General features: G+C 38.6%; 1 protein-coding gene across 4 annotated transcripts in view; it reads right to left on the reverse strand.

Annotated features, from left to right (window-relative positions):
* Window positions 1-1,235: 1,235 nt before the first annotated feature.
* The window catches only part of FAM13B (family with sequence similarity 13 member B), a 44,947-nt gene continuing 24,614 nt past the window's right edge, over window positions 1,236-21,568 (reverse strand). For 2 of the 4 annotated variants that reach the window (XM_058815107.1, XM_058815104.1), the window contains exons 9-25: window positions 20,861-21,016; window positions 18,832-18,967; window positions 18,593-18,616; window positions 16,234-16,301; window positions 15,628-15,682; window positions 15,101-15,248; window positions 12,579-12,644; window positions 11,316-11,526; window positions 9,964-10,093; window positions 9,441-9,522; window positions 8,943-9,172; window positions 8,542-8,625; window positions 7,650-7,745; window positions 5,384-5,467; window positions 5,119-5,291; window positions 4,600-4,701; window positions 1,236-3,560 (exon numbers count right to left, since the gene is read on the reverse strand). In XM_058815107.1, coding sequence (XP_058671090.1) covers window positions 3,437-3,560; window positions 4,600-4,701; window positions 5,119-5,291; window positions 5,384-5,467; window positions 7,650-7,745; window positions 8,542-8,625; window positions 8,943-9,172; window positions 9,441-9,522; window positions 9,964-10,093; window positions 11,316-11,526; window positions 12,579-12,644; window positions 15,101-15,248; window positions 15,628-15,682; window positions 16,234-16,301; window positions 18,593-18,616; window positions 18,832-18,967; window positions 20,861-21,016 — 1,969 coding nt within the window. In that variant the 3' untranslated portion in view covers window positions 1,236-3,436. The remainder of the gene's footprint in view (window positions 3,561-4,599; window positions 4,702-5,118; window positions 5,292-5,383; window positions 5,468-7,649; window positions 7,746-8,541; window positions 8,626-8,942; window positions 9,173-9,440; window positions 9,523-9,963; window positions 10,094-11,315; window positions 11,527-12,578; window positions 12,645-15,100; window positions 15,249-15,627; window positions 15,683-16,233; window positions 16,302-18,592; window positions 18,617-18,831; window positions 18,968-20,860; window positions 21,017-21,568) is intronic. The other 2 variants (XM_058815105.1, XM_058815106.1) reach the window with 2 other exon arrangements.

A 21,568-nucleotide genomic window follows, 5' to 3' on the forward strand; every position in this document is an offset into this window, starting at 1 on the left:
CATGTGATCAGAGGGAAGGTTACCCTGTCCCAACCCAAAGAACATGCCCAAGGCTGCCTCCCATCTCCTCTTCCTCCCTTGCTCCCTCAACTTGCTGGTTTCCTGTTCCCACTTACCTGCAGTGCAGTCTTCACCTTCAGGAGTTCTTCAGTCCCTGCCACGCTTTAGATTGAAGAGAGATGGATTTTCACAGAGCACAACACAAGAGTCAGCTTGAAAGACCTTGACCACTTTCTGTGAGCTCACAACATACTATGAAAGGCTCTTTGGTTGAGAGGAAAAGCATCTTCTGGTGTGTACAGCAGAGTGCAAGCATCACCATGATATTTTCTGAAAAATCCCTTTGCCTGGATTTCTTCTGGAAAGCTGAGAAGCCTCAGAGAAAAATGTAAATAATAATTATCTGATTCTCTTCTCCTGTGTTTGCTGCTTTGGAATGTGCTCTGGAGGTTGTTTACCAACAGGTGCATCTTTGATTGGCTCCATGTGAATTGTTTTTACTTAATGACCAATCAAAGCCAGCTGTGAGTGACTCTCTGAGGGGTCACAGGTTTTTATTATTCATTCTTTTCTAGCCTTCTGATGTATCCTTCCTCTTTCTTTAGTTTTAGTATACCATTTTTTTAAATATAATGTAACCTAATATCATAAGATAATAAATCAGCCTTCTAAGAACTTGTGAGTAGATTCCCATCTCTCTCCTTGTCCTGGGGACCCCTCACAAACACCACATGCAAGAGCAATGTTTCCTGGCCACAAACAGCAGTAACTGCTGCAGTACTGGTTCCAGGGCTGGGAGATCCTCATGGATACAGAGCTGCAGTTCTGATTCCAGGCTGAGAGATCCTCGCGGCTACAGACACACACCCGATGTGCTCAGCCGAGGGCAGTGAATGACCGGTCCCGGGCTGGCTCCTGCACCCACCCGCTGCTGCTGGGGCAGGCAGGAGCCGTGTCCCGGTGTGCTCCCTGTCACCCCAGCAGCAGCGGAAGCCCAGCCGGCACCACGATCCCCGCCGTCCGTCCAGGAGCTGGGGCCCCTCCCCTGCACAGCCCGCACGGCCCCAGGGGATGCAGTTTCACCCCAGCCACCACCAGGGCACGGCGTGGAATCCAGACCCTGCTCACAGCACCCTGCAGTAAAGGATTCAGCACTCCCTTTTAAGAGATGGCAGTGAAGGAAAAAGCATAATGAGAAACAAAAATACAAGACAATAAAGGTTAAGGTACTTTTATTATAAAAGTCTATACAATGAGCACCAGACATAGCAATGCAATTATATCTGGTTTAGTTATATATATTCCATATCTATATATCCATATAGATATATAGGTTTTGCTTTTACCAAAGTAAAACTGTTATATCACAAAATGCCTAGTTCTACCATTTATTTATTGCTCAACAAGGATGGCACAAAACACACTCAGCATAACTGTTGCCATGCTTATCTACTATACTGAATAAACAGCCAAACACTGCATAACAAACACAAAGCAGCTGTTAATTCTGAATTGGAACCAGTCTGATCACTCACTCACTTATAAAAATATTGGAATCATATAGATTTAAGCATTATAAAGGAGGAATATATTATTTAAAACATTTAAATAGTGCATATTGACATTTTGCATGTGGTATATAAAACACAAACATTCATGTACAACACTATACAGTACACATTAGTTTCAATGTTTGGATACACCCGTGTCTGCAGACTGATAGAAAAGGAACTGAAGTGTACATTGCACAATGGAACTGAATAAAATTGGTAAATGGTCTCAAAGACTACTTTAACCTCATAATTCTCTAAGGTCCCAGATCACTTTGCAGTTAAAAAAAAAAAAAATAAAAGAAAAAAAGGCATACCACCAGTGCTCAATAGTTTTAGTGCTTTTTTTTCTGAATTCCAAAAATACATGCCTACAAGCAGAGTAAAACAAACCAAGAAGTATTCTACAGTACACAAATGAAATCTGAGCACTAAAAATCCTACTTGCAACCTATTTCATATGCTTCATGACAGAACAGCAAGTCTCTGAGGTTACTGCGAGCCATTTCTTACATTGTGAGAAAGTTCATTTTTGGTCTTTCATAAAGCAGAGTGAATCGTTGCTATGTTGACATTAGCCAGTCATAAAAACATGCAGTGAGAGTAGGTGCATGCAAAACATGGCCACAATCAAACTGATACATTGAAATAAAAAAAAACAAAACAACTGAGAAAGCACCAGCTGAAATTAACATTTTGATTTTGCCAGATCAGAAACAGCTGCGGATGGCTGCTGCAGAGCAAAGCTAGTCCCTAAATCATCATTCAGCACAGCAGATGTGATACTCAAAACATTATTTAGATTCAACTCTGAAGCTAAATCATGCAAGGCCCATAAACTGTTTTGCTTACATCGTAAGGATTAGATAATGTATTTTTATTCTCCAACTGTAAAACAAAACCGTGATAAACAGCAGTAATCTTTCCACTCCAAACCGCCGGTTCTCCCTGTGGTGCGTGTTAACTACTCTGATTTTAGCCCTTGACACCATACTCATTTCAGGTACAGTGGGATTTTAACTGTCCTAAGCCAGCTCCTTTCTGTGGAGCCACACAAGTCTGAGCACCACCAGATTTCCCAACCACCACACTGTTCACTGTGCTCCTCAAATCTTCCGAAAGCGGAGATGCCGTATCCAATTCAGCCCAAACACTACGTCACCACTGGCTGATAAACAGCAACCCAAAAAGGGATCAAATGAACAACAATGACATGAGTCCTGTAGGCAGCATGTGATTGAACTTTTCAGTTTTCCAAGGTTTAAAAGCCACTAAGAAAAGGTCACTTTCTGGTTTGTCCACTGTCATCTTTATCAAGGAGGAAACGTGACCGCTAATGAGCAAAATCCATAGACGTTAATTATTACTGTGTACAGGTGCAATTTAGAATACCAAAAAATCAAAGTTGTTCCACAGCAGTCCTTTGAAAGGAATTACAGTCTGTTTAAGTGTTCCAAGAATTAAGAGCTGTACCCTTAATTTGCTGATTTTTTTAGGCAAGAGGAATAGTTCGGTGTAGCATTACAATATTAATAATTTCTTCAACAATGCAAAAGGTTAGTAATAACAAAAGTCTCAAAGTTCTTGAATGCTAAAGATAAAAAAAAGGCTATGGTTGTTTTGGAACAGGATGGATGCATCTGGAATACAAAACTTCGATGGAAACTGTGTTTGCTAAAGTTGGATAGAGCAGTCTCAAACTCAGAAACCTGATTTGCTCTCTAGACAGGACCTACTTACCCTTCAAACATGTCCTAGTGGCACCACAGTAAAGTGCACAAACTGGATTCTTTCAACAGTGCATGACACATGAACACAAGCACCCAATAAGTACAGGGGTAGTATATGGAAACAGCATGTTACTCAACAGGTTGGAGCAATATAATTTAAATTGATTTTGAAGAATCTTGTTTGCTGATAAGGACTTCCAACAGCCTCAGTTTGGCTTTGATTTTCTTGTACTCCCTGTACTCATCCAGCATTGGGACCCGATCTTCTTTCTGTACATTCCTGTAAAAAGAAAAACATCAAAATTTCAACTAAATCATCCATCCTGCAGCAAGCCAAACACAAAAGCAGCTACAGGAAGTTATTTTAGGGCAGGTGAAAATATTATTGGCAGCTTGTTCACCAATAAGAGGCATGACATATTTTAGTTTATAGTAGTTAAAATTGCCATCACCTAAAAAACTGAATTGAAAATCCAGCAGAAAATTTTCAGCAGAACTGCTGCAGCATTGGGTAACAACCATTGCCCTAAGCTCTCCTGGGAATTTTACTAACAGGATATGAAGAGTTTCATTTCAGATCCTGGGTATACACTACAGAAAAAGTCACATTTAAGTCAACCTACATTTTTTACTCTAAGAAGATTGACCCACAAATTGGCAGCAGAGCATTATTCTTGCTGGACTATAATAAATAATCTATTAATATGATTAACCTCATTATTTGCCATTGAAGTCAAAAGGAGTTTTGTTCCAAACTCAGTAAGTGCATGATGAAGCCACGTTACAGGAGTTTGTAGCTCAGGAGAAATACAGGAGAAGGCAAAGTCAAGTGAGAACATTTGCCAGTCAAGGAAGTGACCTCTTAGGACTGTTGTTAGGTTTGCTCATGACATGAGACATCTCCAAAATACAATGGGCAGCAATGCAATCCCATTCATGACAAAACAAATTCAAATCAGAAACCTAAAAGAACTAAACTATATGGAGAATAAAAGTTAGAAAAACTTTTACTGGTAAAGCAAATATCCACTGCCAGAACTGACCTACTGGAACAAGGGGCAAATTTCCCTGCCCCATGTTAAAGAACAGAGATAATATGGGGTTTTTAAAATAAACAAAAACATACTTTCTAGTAGGTATTTTTAAATGCTGTTTTTTTCAATGGAACTGTTAAAAATACACAAAGTTTTCTCCCTCAGGAGATTATTCACAGCAGATCAAAACAGATCAGATTCCAGCTGACAAGATTCAAAGTTAGAAAACACACTTGGCTACATAATGAGGCTGCAGCCCAGCATCTGGTATTGTGCTAAACAAACCTTCCATTCTGCTGATAAAACTCCTCTTCAAATTCTCGTAATGTCTTACGTAGCTTCTTCTTCTCAGCTCTGGCTTTCCACAGTTGCTCCAATAATTCAGGCCTAAAAATTTCAAGTGAAAGAAAAATATGTTGGCCTTACAATAGAACTTCAATTCCTCAGAAACAACTGAGATAGCTGCACTAATAATTTATTTGTCTGGCTCATAAGGAACATGCTGTCAGTTTGAAAGTGAAATATTGAGAACAAACTAGCAGTTAATAAAGGAGTATAAATTTTCTGCTGTCTACACAGCTCAAGTAAGGCTGAAGAAGGTTTAGAAGATACTAAATAATTCACTGAGTACAAAAAGATCTTAGTCAGACATGTCAGAGCAAAGAACACTCATTCAATCCAAACATTTCCTGAGAATTGCTGAACATGTCACTCCTTTCACCCATCATCAGAGATTCAGTATCATGACTCTAACTACAATAATTACAACTATCATAATTAAATTATCCATTTAATTGTCCATACATAGAAGCAGCTCGGGTGCTGGAGAGCCTCAGGTCCCGGGTGAGTTTCTCTTGACCATCTTCAATATCAGACTCAGAGTTTTCAACTGGGCTTAGAACAGGCTGTGTTTGGGCAGCAGTTTTTAAGATTTCATTCAGATCTGTAGACAAACCATCACTTTCCTCCTCTTCCTCCTGAAAGTGAAAACAGAAATTCAAAACAAATATGATGTATTTCAGTTCCCTATTACAAGTGCTGGGAGTATTTTTAAAGGCATTGCACCTACCTTAATTTCTTCAAAAAAATGGGCAGTTTCACCTTCAATAATGGGCTGTAACATCTGCCCCCGCCTCTTGGTTGATGGTGAGCCCTGAAAAAATGGAAATTTGTTTCAAAAGGTACAGTAAGACATCAAGTGCTGTTTGATGTCAGAATTACATTGAAGACACCCAATATTTCCTCCCTAAGATGAATAAAAGACAACGAACATACTTACAGAGCACAAATCAAACAACCACACAACCCACAAAGCTCAGGTACCCAAAGTATCCTTGACACAGAAATAATTGTTGTAGCTTATAATTTATTTTACAATATTAATTTTCAGACTAAAAAGAATTTGCTCTCTCCATGTTTTGTAGAAGATTCATAAAGTGCAATGATAGCTCTGAATTTGTATTTATTCTTGTTCCTCCCAAACCAAAGCACAGTTACAGAGGCAGAGCTGGATGCTCCTACCAGGCATTCATTGGGAATAACCCTGCCTGGTTCCTTTTCCAGACCACTCTGAAGCCCTGCAGGTGGAAGTGTGAAATCAGAGCTATGTGTTGCCAGCTCAGAGCCAAAATCCTTTAAACTCCAGCCTAAAGTAGTGTCCCTGTCCAGGTGCCTGCTGCACACCTGCCATAATGTCCTGCTCATCCCTTATCCCAGACAGCAGAAGCAGCTCCAACAGATGTTCTCTGGACAGGAAAATGTGAAACACAAAAGCCACACAGACAATGACCTGTCAAAAACTTTAGTTCATGAAAGGGAAATAGTCTTCTGCTTTTCTGGACATTTCCATACAGGCTTCAGTGCATGTCATTGGTGTACCAGAATACAGTAAGAGATCTCATGGAATTAACTGTTATATAAACCTAAAAATCCATTATTGAATATATATTACTTAGAAGTTACACCTGAACAATCCTTGGCAATATAAGAAAGCTCCTCATATCTCTTATAGGTTTCAAAACCAAAGACCTGTGAAAGAGATTTTACAGGTGCTGCCTACAGCACAGGTTAGGAATCATGTCACTGACATCTCTCCTGAATTTAAAATCCTTCTGGTGGGCTGTAACCCATCCCTTTATTTCACAGCCAGAAAGTCAGAATGGCTATGGTACAGTCATAAGGCTGCCCAGAATGTAAAACCCATCTCAGCTGAAGTCAGATTTCTGAGGGGAGAGATGGGATAGAGCTCAATCAATCAAGGGCACTACCAAAAAGCTGTGACTCACCAGCCCCACAGAAACATAGTGGTCCCTAAGAGCAGCCTGTGTTTATGGAGTTCAGAAAGGGATTCTGATAGAAAAGCCTTAAACCTGACTGTGACAAAAATCATGTTTTTCTTTAAAAGGAGCCACCAAAACCAATGTATGTGCAAGAAAGGCAAAATCTTGACCTGGTCCCTTTATCTCAGTGTACTCCAGCTCAGAGGGGAGAGCTCAGAACTGTCAGTGACAATGTAAACAGCAGATTAAATTGCTGCTGAGTAAGCCCAGCTACCTGTGTCTGGGAAGAACTGTCTGTATGCAAAGAGATTATCTCGTGTCAGCTATGCAGTCCCTTCCTTCCAAAAGGGTCAGCAGCCAACATCCAAACAGGTATTTTGCAAGTCTGGGTCAGTATGCAAGGCTTGGATTGTGGCTCATGCAGAACAAAACCAGCTGGCTGTAATTCCCCAGCTGTTTTACAGGTACTATAAACAAGGTTACATCAATTTCCTTGCACAGTATGAAAACTTTTCTTCCTCATCTCTTAGAAGACCACAGAGAGAGGATAGAAAATTCAGAAGGAAATGAAGCGAAAACACAATGAAAAAGCAGGGATGTTGTACAGATGCTGCAGGTGCTGTAACATGTCTCTCTCTGAGGAAGCATGAAGGAATGAAATGGTTCTGATGGCAATCCTGTCACTCAAGCCTCTGCTGACAGCAACCTGCACTGCAACTGGTGTTACTATTCTGGGGAGGACTGAAAGTACAGTATGTCCTGGGGATCCATACCTAGCACAGGCACTTGGGAACATCTCAGCCACAGCAAGTTAGCACAGCTCACTTACTTCCACAGAGAACCATTTAATTCCCAAGAGCCATCAAGGTCACAGAAAGCTTGGAACTGCTCTGTTCTCAGCAGTAAATCAATCAAATGCCTCAAGTACAATGACAACAATATCTTGTATCTTTCACAAGAAAGATGTTTCACACAACAGTGTCACTAGCTTTTCTAAAGGCAGCCTCGCAGTTCAAAAGTGGGAAAATAAACAGAAATAGCATTTGTTTTACTCACAAGAATAGGAGTAATGCTTGCTCTAGTTAACATTTGTTTTACAAGTCTGTATCTGTCATAAAGTGGCTTCACAATATGTCTTTCTTCTCTAGTAACCTAGAGGCAGAGAAACCAGAGAATTAATGATACCGGTCACTCCATCACAGACAAGCAAACACAAAGCTGTGTGCTTCTCCTGCCAGGCCACCAACATTCCAGCTAGGAATATAAAACTACCTTACACTGTGTGCATGAAAGGGGGTTTGTGCAGATAAAAGGGAATAACTCGGTGCTTTTTCATTCTCTCTCACTTTAACACCCTGTATTTTTCAGGGAAAAGATTTAAGCGGTTCCTAAAATTTAAGGGAGCCTCAGCACAGGCAAACCCTGTATTTAAATATCCGTGGAAAAGAGGCAAAAAGGGACCAAGAAGTGAGGGAAAAGATGTGTGCCTGGCAATGATGATGGTTCTACAGAAATGAAAGGGAAAAAAGAAAAAGATGGAACTGTAGAGAAGGAGGGTGGGAACTGTCCTTTCATTTCTGTTTCTGTGAAATCCAGAATAACATTTCTGGTCTTTTCTGAGGAAATTCAATAATCTTGTTTATTTTTCAGACATCTCTTTGCCTCACAGACATATAAGGCACCAAATGACACCCATCACTTTGCAGACTCATATCAACTGCTGATTTCTGAAAAGGGGGCCTATTCATACATACTTTTTTTCTTTTTTAAGAAGTCAATGCAGCAAGTTCCTCAGATGGCAACATGGAGGCCAATAGATACCTCTGTGTTTTGGAGAAGGAAAAAGAAGAACCCCCACACCAGCATTAAGTTCTGGTCTTAGTACTGCTCAAGAGTTACTGCTGTCTATGCACACAATGGCAGAGTTTGAAATAAAGCCAAGCATTACCGGCCGTCCATGTTGGCTTTCATAATACAGGAGGCTCTTCTGGAGAGATGTTTTCTCTTCTACCAAATGGTCCTTTGTCATTTTCTATCAAGAATAATTAGCATTTAATCAAACACAAGTCACTTTTATTCGCTATCCAGATGCCTAAGCCAAACTTAGCTTAGTTAACATCATACAACCCACCTTCGTCCATTTAAAGCTGTTCAATATTGTCAGCACAAACTTGCAAACATTTTAATATAGAGCAAGGAGAATGTGGTTCATGTTGATAATTTCCCCACTGAGTCTGAAATATGATGGCCTGGCAAGGGGCTGTTAGCCAGAGGCATCATCATGTGATAAAGTGGTATCTCAAGTGCTCTATTTCCCCTTTATTGTCTCAGAAAGAACCTTATGCTTACCTTTATATCTTCTGGCAAACATCTCTCAACTCGTTTTTCCTTTAATCTTTTCAAAATGAGTTCAAGTGTAGCTTCCTTGGTGGGCTTCTTCTCTTTCTGCACAACCCTCATCTCATCCTCATTTTCCTCATCCTCTTGGTCAAGAGAGGAACCAAAGCTTTTTGGAAGAGTGTTACTTCGTGGACGTGTTTGAGGTATGAATTCTCCCTCTGAGCTCCGCTGCTTTGCATCTGAAAAGAGAAAAACTGCTCAGTCCAAAGGTTTAAAATAACACAGTTTATTTAACTGCAAGTACAGCAACACAGCAATTTGCATATGGAAAGTTTCCCTCCTAAAGAACTAAAGCCATAAGAATAATTCAATTTTTGAATAATGCAGAATGTAGAAATGAAACATTTTTGTGCTGTGGAAGTTTGCTGAATGCTGAATGACACAGCCATTTCAGTCATGGAGATAATTTGTGTTGCAAGAGAAGAAGAAACTGTAGCAATCTCTTACCTTTTATTTGCTTTCTCAATTTGGTAAGTTCAGTCATCCATTTTAAAACTTTTGGATTGGCTGCAATATCACTATAGGAAGGCTGAAAAAAAATACAAATAAACTACATATTAAAACAAACACACTAAAACTTGTTTATAAATACTTCTTTAAAGATTTGGTAAGATTTGTGATGGTGAATGTGAACAGGAATGCCACTCAGTATCAGTTCAGATCTCAGTGACAACATCTCTGAAAATAAAACTGAAGCAACTTCAGCAGCTGAACCACAGAGTGGTAAGACACTTCTGCTTTTCCACACATCTGAAATGGCCTCAGTCTCTCAGCAGAACTGTCACTCTCCTCCTCTGGCTCTGGCATTCTGGCACATTTTCTAATATTGCTGTTGCTCAGCTCCCTTTGCAGAAAGAAGTGTGTAACAAAATTCTCATTTGTGAACAGTTATTCAATAATGAACCACAAGAGTCACTCAGCCCTCCCATGCAGTTGTTTATCCTGAACAAAGACAGAAGTGCTAACCTACCTTGCTGTTTTTCTCTTTTTCAAACTGTTCCTCAAATTGCTTTATTTTTTTCTGTAATTTCTTGACAAGCTGATAAGGTGTCTTATCTTCCCTTTTGTCATCTTTTGAGCTAAAGGATGCTCTTCGTGTTCTGTTTAAAAACATTTTTAAAATGTAATTTAGATAATTAATGAGTGCAAACAACATGTATATTTAAGAAAGAGTTTAATAATTTCATTCTTCATGAATGAATTAAACAGCTTCACTCAACTGTCTCAGGTAAGTTAAGAGATAATTAAGCCAAAAAGTATTCACATAATTTGTTAGTCTTACTAATACATTTCTTAGATTTTGCTAACAGACTTAGAAAGTATGTGGCTTTGGTTTTACATCATCTTTCACACAGCTCCTCGACATTTGCTGCTCTTGTAAAGTGTTTTTTGTTTCAAAACTGACATGAGAATTTTCCAGAACACTTATTATACAAAGTGCCTGAAACATCCCTCAACACAGCCAGTGGAATCTATGTAGTCCAAGATATTAGCAATACTAATCTAATAATCCACTAGAGCAGATCCTTATTCGTTTCAGAATGAGGAGAAGAGCTATTATCATCAGCACTTTCTGCAGGTCAGTCTTCTACATCATTTTAACAGTACTTGGTAAAATGTCTTCTGTGGTTAATTGGAGAAAACTTGCACAAGGATCTTTTTGCATCAATAAATCTGCCAGACAGACAACTATAAACTCTAAACTTGTTCCAATCTCCTGTTTCAGGCTTTCTCATTTTTATGACATTATTTCTTCCCTAACAAGCATGAAAAATCTTCTCAACTTCCCTTTCCCAGTAACAGGAGCAGACAGTACAGCTCACAAGTTATTTACAGTTTTGGAGAGTCACACTGCCCAGTTCACAAATACAAATAACCTGCAGCTTGTTTAGTGACAACTCTAATATACTAGGCTAAAAAAATAAAAGAAAAAAAATGCCAGAGCTTACATAAAATCAGACCAGAGTCTAGCAAAGCCTGGTAAACAAAGGATATAAATACTACTTTCAGCCCAGGAAGTGCCATTTGTCCGAAGCTGTGACCAAATGCCAGGGAAAGCTCTGCAATCTTGTCCTATTTTTATCCTCTTTCCCTCAGCATCTGTCAAAGGCCACTTGAAGAGCCACAATCCCACCCCAGCTGAACCTCTGCTCCAACTCTCTGCAGCAGTTCCTGGGCGGGCAGAGCAGCCAAATGGTCACACAGTGTTTGACCTTGGTCTTCAGTTCATTCAGATCATGAAAACTCGTGGCAATCTCAAACAGATGTATTTTCATCCTGGCTTAACACATCCTGGCCCCCAGACTGCAATAAAATACACACCTAACAAAAGAAAGTGCTTTGGATGAAGAGTCCAACGTTTCTGGATCATGTAAGAAACGCTGGCTTTGCCCAAAATCCAAACTCCGATGTGACAAAATGGGATGACAGTCCTCTTCCAATGGATGGTTAGTCATCCTCCCAGCCTGTGGGGAAAGCTGAGCTTCTCCAGATTCACTGTCCTCCTGCCAAGACTTGAAAGCAGGAAATGGATCTAGGAGATAAAAAAAAAGACACAAAATGGTACTTTTCTGTTACCAGAACTATCAACAAGAGTTGAAACAAAAATGCGAACCCAATGCTTAGTCTTGTATGCTCTAGAGGATGTGGTGTCATACACAAAGTGAATAAAAACAGTGAAATGCATCAGAAAGCTACAAATTCTGTCATAAAACTGAAAGAAAAAGGTACTGAAATGAAGTATGCACACTAGGATCCCTTTTTCAAAGTGTATCTTGGGAGTATGCATTTCTGAGCAGTTCAACAGTGTAAGAGAGCCTTATTTATGTATCAGAAATATACATCAAATAAGAAGAATATGTTTATTGTCCATTGCAGTATTTTGCTGTGGAAATTCATTTTCATACTGTATGCATGTACTTTGAAAGTTGGTCTTCTTGGTTTTGAAGAAGGTTTAGGGACAATGCCCATTTGCTTAAGTCTTTTTCAAGGAGTGTTTTTGGGTTTTATGATAAAATCTACCTTTACAACACTAAGAAAAAGAGATTGCTTAATTTGTGGAAGGTGATTTTTTAGGAGGGAGATTCCAAAACAATCAATTCTTTCAAATCCCTATGAAAAGCTCCTTGCTAACATTTCTTATAATTGGCATGGCTTTTTGCTGTCTAAAAAAAAGCTGACACAGCCTTTCAATTACTTCAATTTAAAATCCCACCCCCCTTTTCCTTTCAGAGTTACCTGTTCTTTTTCCTAGTTCAAATCAGAAATTTGAAAACTGGGTTCAAAGTGTGCAGAACAACAATAAAACCCACAAAGTAATCTTCAAAAAAAAAAAATAACCCTTGTACCTGCTTTCCACTGCACATTTACTAAGTATGATTGGGAATTTTTTTGTTGTTTTTCAGCTGTGATCTTGCCTGTTTGCACAGTACAAGATACAAGAAGGGGACCTTTTTGAATCAACAAAAAAAGCTGCAGATCAGAATATTCCCAAGATATAAGGGACAGCAGGTGAAGGGTTAGTCAGAAAGCAAACCATCAACTATCAAAAGGCAGATAACTGAACGTATGGCGAACCATACTTACCCTCCCCTTCTCTCTGCAGATGCATTGTTTTGAAATCAATGAGGGGGAAAGTGATAGGGCATGGCGCTAATAAAATGAAAAAGAATGGCAAAAATACTAAAGTGAACACACAGCACAGTCAGAACAAACTATACATAACATGTAAAGCAGGAAGATACAGTACCAGGGAAAAACATCCCATCGTTTTGGACCAGGCCCTGAGCACTCTCAGCTTCCAAGCAATTCCCATGGCAGGTAAGGATGCTCAGTCCTCAGCCAATTTGAACTTTTACTGGAAAGGTTTACAAAGAACTGGTAGAGGAATAGTAAAGACTTATTGCAGTTTAATGAGAGACTTGTGCATCCTCACATGAACAAAGGCAAGCTCCAATGTTTTTGATCAGAGCTTGTAAATAATAGAGATGGTGGTGATTTCCAAAAAGCAGAGCAAATGCAGAAAAAATACTCAGAAATATAAATCAACCATTCTGCATTTTCACCTTGGGCCAGCAAGCATTTGATGTTGCTTTTCAAGAACTCTGTTGCATACAGGCCTTTAGTTTTCTACTAGATTTGCTTTAATTACCCAAACCTTGTAACTGAATTTGGACTAGTAGAGGTTTCTTAACAAAATCACTCTACTTCAGTGGAATGCCACAAGGACTTGCAGTGCCTTGGAAGGCTGAGTTCCTAATAACCATCCTAAACAGGACTGAAGTACAGTCAATGTTCAAATACTTCACAGTGAGATTAAGACCTCTTGCAAAGAACATGATTTAATACCAAGAAGTTATAATATAAATTTATAAAGAGATACACTGCTCTATTTTCAAAACAAGAGTCATAAAGCTATTTGGGGAAGTAAAACCAAAAGCAACTTCATGAGCAGATTTAAGGAAATAATGAAAATGGATGCCACAAACCTTCTGAGAATACATATTAAGTCATCTTAGCACAAATAGAGGATGCAACAAAATGTAATGTGCAAGTAAGCAATTAAACTAAATAAAACACTGAAAACATAAACAGGATTTTTATGTTCTAGCTTTTGTTCTTAACCTGGGCAACAAGATGGAAACCTGGACTCAGTGTCTCTGGGTGCCTGCAATTTGACTTCTCTATGCCAGGACTTACCCTGAATGTGCAGTTTGCTAGGGCTCAAGAGCACCAACCAGCAAATATTGCACAAAACAAATGAAGCCAATAACAAGTTGAAAACCTCATTATTTGCAAAAGGGTTAAAAGAGAAGTGTGGGCTGATGAAGTCAATTAATTTGCAAGACAGTCAACAGCAGTGACAAACCAACAATCAGTTCTCACCACTTGAGCTTCAGGACAAAGCTGTATGTGCTGACAGCTCCAAGCTGCACTGGTACAGAACACACATTCCAGCTTTACTTCCCTCATTTTAATACTTCCAACACTGCAACCACAAGTTCAGTGCAGTGATTCCTTGCTACCAGTGCCTTGCTAAGGTTTCACTGTGACAATTAAGGCATCTCAAGGAACAGCTGTCACTGGAAGAGCCTGCTGAAAGCTAAAACCCTGTCCCTGCACAGTTAACCTGCATACATCTATCAAGTTGTACTGCAGGTTTTCCAAACCAGAACTGAGTGGCCTGTGGCCATTGCACTGTCAGTGACAGCTCACTGTGGTTTAGCAGCTTAGATCACTTGCATTTTTTAAGGTGTGATGACTCCAACACCAGGCAGAGGAAACATGATATAAGGAAGACATAAAAAGAGAAGTATTTTGAAAAGAAGGTATTGACAAGAGTGTTCTGCTCTGGTCACAAAGAACTTATGGTTGTTTTAAGTAAAACAAAAGTTTTAACAGTTTAACTAAACATTTGAGCAATAAAATTCAGTCAAGTCACAAGCTCAGGGGATTGCTAAACCTGGAAGGCAGTGAAGAATATGGTCACAAACGCAGGGAATCCTGTCTGAGAGAAAACTGTTATAAGTATTTTTCTTCTCCTAAAATGCAAACCATGGAAGGAGAAGGGGCACAGAAAAAAATACATCTGCAACTTCAGCCTTTATTTGAAAATTCAGAGCTGCTTCAAATTCTCCAATGACATGGAAACCAAAACAACTGACAAATTTTTCTGAAAAACTGAAGTATGAACTGCTGTGTTTGGCAGGTTAGTGATTTTAAGTCAAATTCAGCCAATTCAATAGCTTATAATTAATAAAATAAAAGACAAACAAGACACAATGATAATTTTAACTAAATTATATAACTTGACAAAGTGTTTTTAAAGACTTGGATGAGAGACTCAGGGTCAATAAAAAACAGCAACAAAACATGCCACCTAGAATGAAACTTGGACTTCTTTGCTTTCCTTCTTTAGTTTTCCTTATATTTTTTAAGGTCCTTAATTAAGTTGCAGATGGTTCTGAAACAAGATGAGACCTATGTCATGACTTGGTTGATCTTACCATGTGTACAGGAACATGCTGTCATCTCCTGCTTTTACTCTGTAAATAGTTTTATTTATCACTCCTCCCTAACTACAGTGTGAGCTAAAGAGTGAGAATTACCTTCCCATTTGTCACCCTCAGACACATTCTTCAGATCCAGATGTGGCACTTGGACAGCCGGAGCTTCCTCGGGAACGTGAACGCTGCCGTCCCCCAGCACCTCTGAATCAGGGTTTGCATTGAGATCACAGGGCTTGCTACTTGAATCCTGTATTTAAAAAACAGAACAAGTTTATTATTACTCAGCAGCTGGAAATCAGGTACTTAATCAGCTCCAGCACTTTTAGAAACTTTAAGGAAAAAAAGAAATCTCTCCAAACACAAGGAATTAAAAATAGACACACACACTGCAACAGCAATCAATTATTTACATTCCAAAACATTTCTTACATGAGATGCATAAGCACAAACTTGCTGTGCTGCCCTAAGTTTCTGTGAAGTGACATGATGAGCTCTCTAACAGAGGTCTTGCAAGCCTTGCAGCACCAAACACCATAAGATGTTAAAAACTAAATTTTTTGTGTTACTTCACATTTGAATATCTTATAAGATGCCGTGTATCTGTATACAAACAAAATCTTTCTTACCAGAAATGCCTCTGAAGAATTTCTATCATTGCCATCAAGCAATATACTATTTTCCCTAAAAAGAAGACAGACCTCATTATCATTTTAAATGGACATTATCATTTTAAATGGACAGTAAACACTATACACTCCCCTTATATTTTTTTTACAAACCCCATGCAGTTTAAGCAGATAGCCAATGTATTTACTTCAGGCAATAATTAAAACTCTGAGGGATAAAAGTTATATTACCTTTTTTCCACTTTCTGATCTTCATATTGGATTTCAAGTCATAGCATGTAAACAACTAGACTTGAACAAAGCTGAAAATAAAACCAGCTCAGACCTTTATTCTCAAATAGTCAACATTTTTAAACTCAACTGAAAAAAACCTGAAATTTCAATCAGTGCTGAACTAAAGCTGCAAATTAACAAGGCTTTCTGGCTAGTCACTGTTGCTAACATCAATTCTTCAATCATTAAGAGCAATAAAATGTGTCAAAATATTTTGTAGAAAATAAATTTTTATCCTTCTGTTTCTCTTGCCCAGAACATAGGGCTGATCACAAAAAAAAAAAAATCTGTAGGTTAATCATATAGATTGTATGAGTATAAAAAACCACAAACCTTTCACTATTATTTTCTTCATCAACATCTTCATCTTCAACACATGGTTTCAATAATATGTCTGCAGTCTGTTAGGAAAAAGAACGTTTAGAAAGATTTGGGAATGGCTCTCTCAACAGAAAACATTTGCATAATCATCTCTGACCACAAAATGCCCTCAAAAACTAAAACTTCCTTGTGTGTGGCAATGGAAATCACACTTTTTAACCATGTGACATTTTTACATCTCAATTAAGGCCAGTGTCCAGGTGTTTTAATCACCAGAACTCAGATACTAACTTTCCATCTTCAGATAAACCATTTTTATTATTTCTTCAATAAAAGTTGTACCTAAAATTGTCACTCATGATATGAAGTTTTGGGGTGACTAAAATCATGGCAGTTTGTACATCCTAGTCTCAAAAACCTCTGAGTTTTTGTTGTATCTAACATATATGAAATGAAACAAGTCTGACAAACTTTTTAAAGGAGCTACTAATCCCTGTTACTAAATAAAGCAGAAAGAATTGGAAGGGGATGAAAAAGTGCTGTCAGTTCTATGACACCATCTCACAAAACAAGTTCAGATGAATCCACGTCACAACTTTGTTCACTAAAAGTATTTATGCCAAGGCCCAGTACTTGATTTCTTCAGAAAAGTTTCTTATTTGGGGGAATAAAAGAAATTTGAAATATAAAATATGTCATTTGGTTTTAGACTTCAGGAATTCTCACAAAATTATCTTTCCAGTGCCTGAAGATAACATCAAGTTACCAGGAGACTTCAAACACACCAACAGTTGCCAGTTTTATGCTGCTGACAGCAACTGACACCCCCGTCAGAAAAAACATCATTCTCCTGCTGATATTATTTCAGTCCTCAAGTCAAATTCCAATCTGGGGAAACAATTTTTAATTACAGTGCATTTGTCATACTCCAGCAGATAATTTCCAGCCTGGAGATGAGCTGTACAAGTCTTGCACAGTCACACTTACTCGAGTTGTGCAAACAGCTGCTTCTATTTCCATTCTGGGCCCAAAGGAGAACTCACATGCAGAGCTTTCTTTTCCTACCACCCTACACACTCCTCTCAAACTCCTTTCACACAGCAGAATCACCACGTTTTCTCTTTAACCTCTCCATAAATGGTACAATTCTCCAAGAGCATTTGAAACAGTGTATTAAAAAGATGGTAAAAACTAACATTGAAAAAAGCCAAACTCCACACTAAAATGTCACCTTACTACTGACAGCAATGGACAGAAGTCCATCAAAAAGCAAAAAAAGGCCAAGAATGCCACCAGGTTTGACAAGAAAATATTTCTATTGTGCACTCACAAGCATCATATTCCCTTTTATATCCAACACCACGTTTTATGCATTTTGTGCTATAGGATAAGAATCTAATTATTTTTTAGACCAAGTTTTGGCACTAAAGGAAAGAACCAGGACAATTAATACATTCTGTGAAATTTAATTTACAGAATGGGATTCCAAAACAATATGCTACTTTGTGGGAACAACTGGAAAATTTGGCTTGCTAGGTGATTCAGAGTCATTTGGGATCCCCAAAAGCAAACAAAAGCCCAAGAGCAGAACACATCACAATAGTGAAAAGCACTACAGAAACATTTTGTTTTAATAAAAATACAGATTCCAGACAACTCAGTTGCACTGTGCTTAGGAATCCATTCCCATCTTTGCAAGTTCAAAGACCTATTAAATTCTTCTAGTTAATTTAAGTCTACAAACAATAGGTTTGCTTATCTGTTTATCTTTCAGGAAACTCTCAGGAAGATTTATGGACTCACAGGCAAGAAGCTGAAAACCATTGCAGAAACTTCTCTACACATTTAACAAATCTCTCCACCCACATAATTTATCATTTAGATTTGTAGCAACAAAAGTGTTACCAAATAAATAAGGAACTATAGATTTGGTTTTTTCCATTGGAAGGTCTTATCTGACACCTGCATATGCCTGATGCAGAGTGGCATAATACTCTCTTCTCTTGCACTTTAACTGTTATCCTTGATTTCATTTTTGTCAGCACATATTTTGCAGAATTCCCTGATTGCATCAACTAGGGAAGAGACAAAGATGTGCTGAAAAGAACAGAACATCTCTGCCTACCACAAAAGAAACTAGAAAATGGAGAGGAAAGGCTGTAATTAGCTAATGACAAAACCAAACCTTCCTAGCACAAGCACAGCCAAGAGGCTGCAAAGTCTCAAAGTGACTGCTCCCCTTTCCTGATCCATGCAAGGTGACTCTGGGCTATGCTGCCATCTCAGCTCTACAGCTTCTGCTCCTCAGGAAGCCTTCACTAACACAGAGGCTGTTCCAACCAGTGCTATGCTGCCTCATACTCCAACTTACCTCAGCAGAAGGAAGGGCTGGTGTCTGTGAAAGAAAAATGGAAAAATATCAGTCAGGGACCAAACAAGTCCCACCAAAAGACACAGAGATTTCTCAGTGCACATGGCACAACAGAAGACAACTGACAGAGCAAGAGCACTATGTAATGCTACATCAGAGATCCTAGGAGAACTTGGATCTCTAGAGCACTAAAGTTGCAGCAATTTATGATTTGATATACAGGAGATTCTTCCTCTCACCTGAATGCTTTCTTCTTCCTCAGTTACAGTATCATGTTTCATAGCTTCACTGTCTAAATCAGTGCAAACCAATACTTCAGAGCAGGCTCCTGTGTTTTCACTGCTACCAGTGTCATTATCTTCAATAACATCATTCCTGAAGATACAAACAGAAAGACTTTAGAAATTTGTTGTTACACCTTTAAAAGAAAAAAAAAAAAAAAAATAAACACTTCCCCCCCGCCCTTGAACATTATCAAACATCTGGATGTTTTTTGCTTGGGTTTCTTTTTGAACAGAATTATTCTGACCTGTAGGCAAAATTAATTATTAATGTGATGTTTTATACATCCAGACATGACAGACATATTAAAATGTATTTATTTGTTTCTTGTCTGAAGAGCCAGGCATACACCCCACACTTACTATACCAGCCTAAGGAATTAAAACACAATAGCCAGAAGCAAAGACATCCTGAAACTACAGGGACTCAATGACACTGCTGTGGCTCCACTCCTCTCAGTACCAAAGCCAGTTAGTTTATAGCTACTGTCACTGGGTTCCCCTCCAGTGAGAAATCCCATTATTTCTAACATTTAATCTGCTGAGACTTCAACTTAAGGCATGTAACATTACAGCCAGATTAAAACTAATTGACACCACATTTGTATTCACATATATTCTTTATGTGCCACCACATGACTCTGTCATTCATCACAAGCCTTTGACTGCTTTGCCTTCCTTGCCCTCACTCAAACAGAATTCCAGACCACATCAAGAAATCTCCTTCTCTATCAGATATAGAGAAAATAAACAGGATGGGTTGAAAATTAACATTTTAGCTCTTTTTTCTTAATTCCAGCCATTAAATTAGCACTAAGAAATTGGCACTGGATCACTGCTTTTTTCAGTTCTTAATTTAACTGTGTATTTGCCTTGTGCACAGTCTGCTGCTTTAAAGAACCCAGACACCCCCTTGAAGAACAATATCATGTATCCTCTCTCCCAGTTAATCCACAGTGGAATGATGATCAGAAGCATTTGCAGCAGTGTCTGTGCCAGAGGAGGATACTGGTTTCAAACCAGCAGTGATGGCACTTGGAGCCTCCCCCTCTGAGATCAGCCAACCTTTACAGCACTTACACTGGGACTGAAGGAATTCAGCTGCTCCAGGGCTGTGAGGCAATTACCCACTTACAAATTACTTCAAAGACATTGAATCTTTAGCACTAAACTCAGATTTAATTGATCATTACCAGCAATGATTATTACTTTTATGATCCACTGCAAACTTTATTCCTGTCTTCTAAAACCACTAAAGATTGAACAATTTAGAAAAGAGCATTTGAGTCGCTGAACACTTTCATGTATTTCAGGTTCTGTTCATGTATTCTAGCTCTGAGTAACAAAGAAATTTAGGTATTGAAATCTTCACACATTTTTGAAATCTGGGTATTAATCATGACTACTTATTTTTAATGAAATGTACCAAAATGTATCAGCTTCCAAATGCTGCCATGGCAATCACTACACTCAGAATCTGTCCTGATTTACAAGAAAAATAAAATCTGATCAAATAAGGTTGGAACTGCATGCAAATAGACCCACAGTGGTCATTCTATCCATTTCTGGCTGTTTCATTGCCACTGGCAGCCAGAGCAGTAAAGTAGCTATGTTGACACAGAAAGACAGGGTTATGAAACAGATTCTGCAATAGCTTTAAGATGTTAAAATTTTGTTGTAAGTCATGTTGATGAGATAAGAATGAAAGCACTTGAATAAATTTAAGTTTCTGTGCTATTTGCACAGAATTCAGCCGATACTACACTTTACAACATTCTTAGCTACAAGATCAATTTAAAATACTTGCTTCAAGAGCTATTGATTACTGGCACCTGATGGAAGTTGATTTGCTTTAAAATAGATAAAACTGAACTCAACAGCCAAAGCTGTAACTTTTGGGTCGAGGTGGAGAATTAGGGTAGTTTTTTTTGGAAGAGTTAAGATACACAACCCTACAGAATTCATTACAGACACAACAAAATCTTACTGGTTGTTAGATCCTTCCTCATCCCCACCGGGATTTTTTGTTTCATTGTTACAGCCCAGTCGTTGTTGCTGTATGTGTTTCAGATCGTTATCTAAGCTGCTCTGCAGGTCGAAGAGATGCTGTTCCACAGCTGCTCTGATTGTTCTTTCTAAAATGCTAAAAAAAAGATGGAAAAGTCCTAGTAAGAGATCTACTTTTGCATTGATCATGTAGACAGAAAGGCACAGATAAACCTTACACGACAATAATCTTTGATGGCAGTACTTCAAGGCAAAAGAGACTAGCTTTTCCAAAAAGCAGTGGAAATCACGCATTTACATGAAGTATTATGAAGTTTATCAACAGTATTTTAAGAGTAATCAACACACTAAAATAACTAACCTATTTTTTAACAACTATACACAAAAACTTATAAAAGCCTTAGAGATTAATGTGACAATAAAATACAGTGTTTATAACAGGTCAGAATCAACCCTGGATTAGGCTCCACTTCATCTCACGTGGCTGCACCCTCTCCTGAACAGGGCTGTCATCTTAAAAGGCAAAAGCCAACAAATAGGAGCAACAATCAGCAAGTACCCGATAAAGGACACAGGATACACCCAAAATTTCATCAAGAAAAGAACAGTATTCTTTAAAAACAGACTGCTCTGCTGAGCACCTCTCAGGCAGCTCCTCCCCAACACAAAAGAGGCCTCTAAAAATCCT

Source organism: Ammospiza caudacuta, chromosome 16 (genome assembly GCF_027887145.1).
Source record: "Ammospiza caudacuta isolate bAmmCau1 chromosome 16, bAmmCau1.pri, whole genome shotgun sequence".
NCBI lineage: Eukaryota > Metazoa > Chordata > Aves > Passeriformes > Passerellidae > Ammospiza > Ammospiza caudacuta.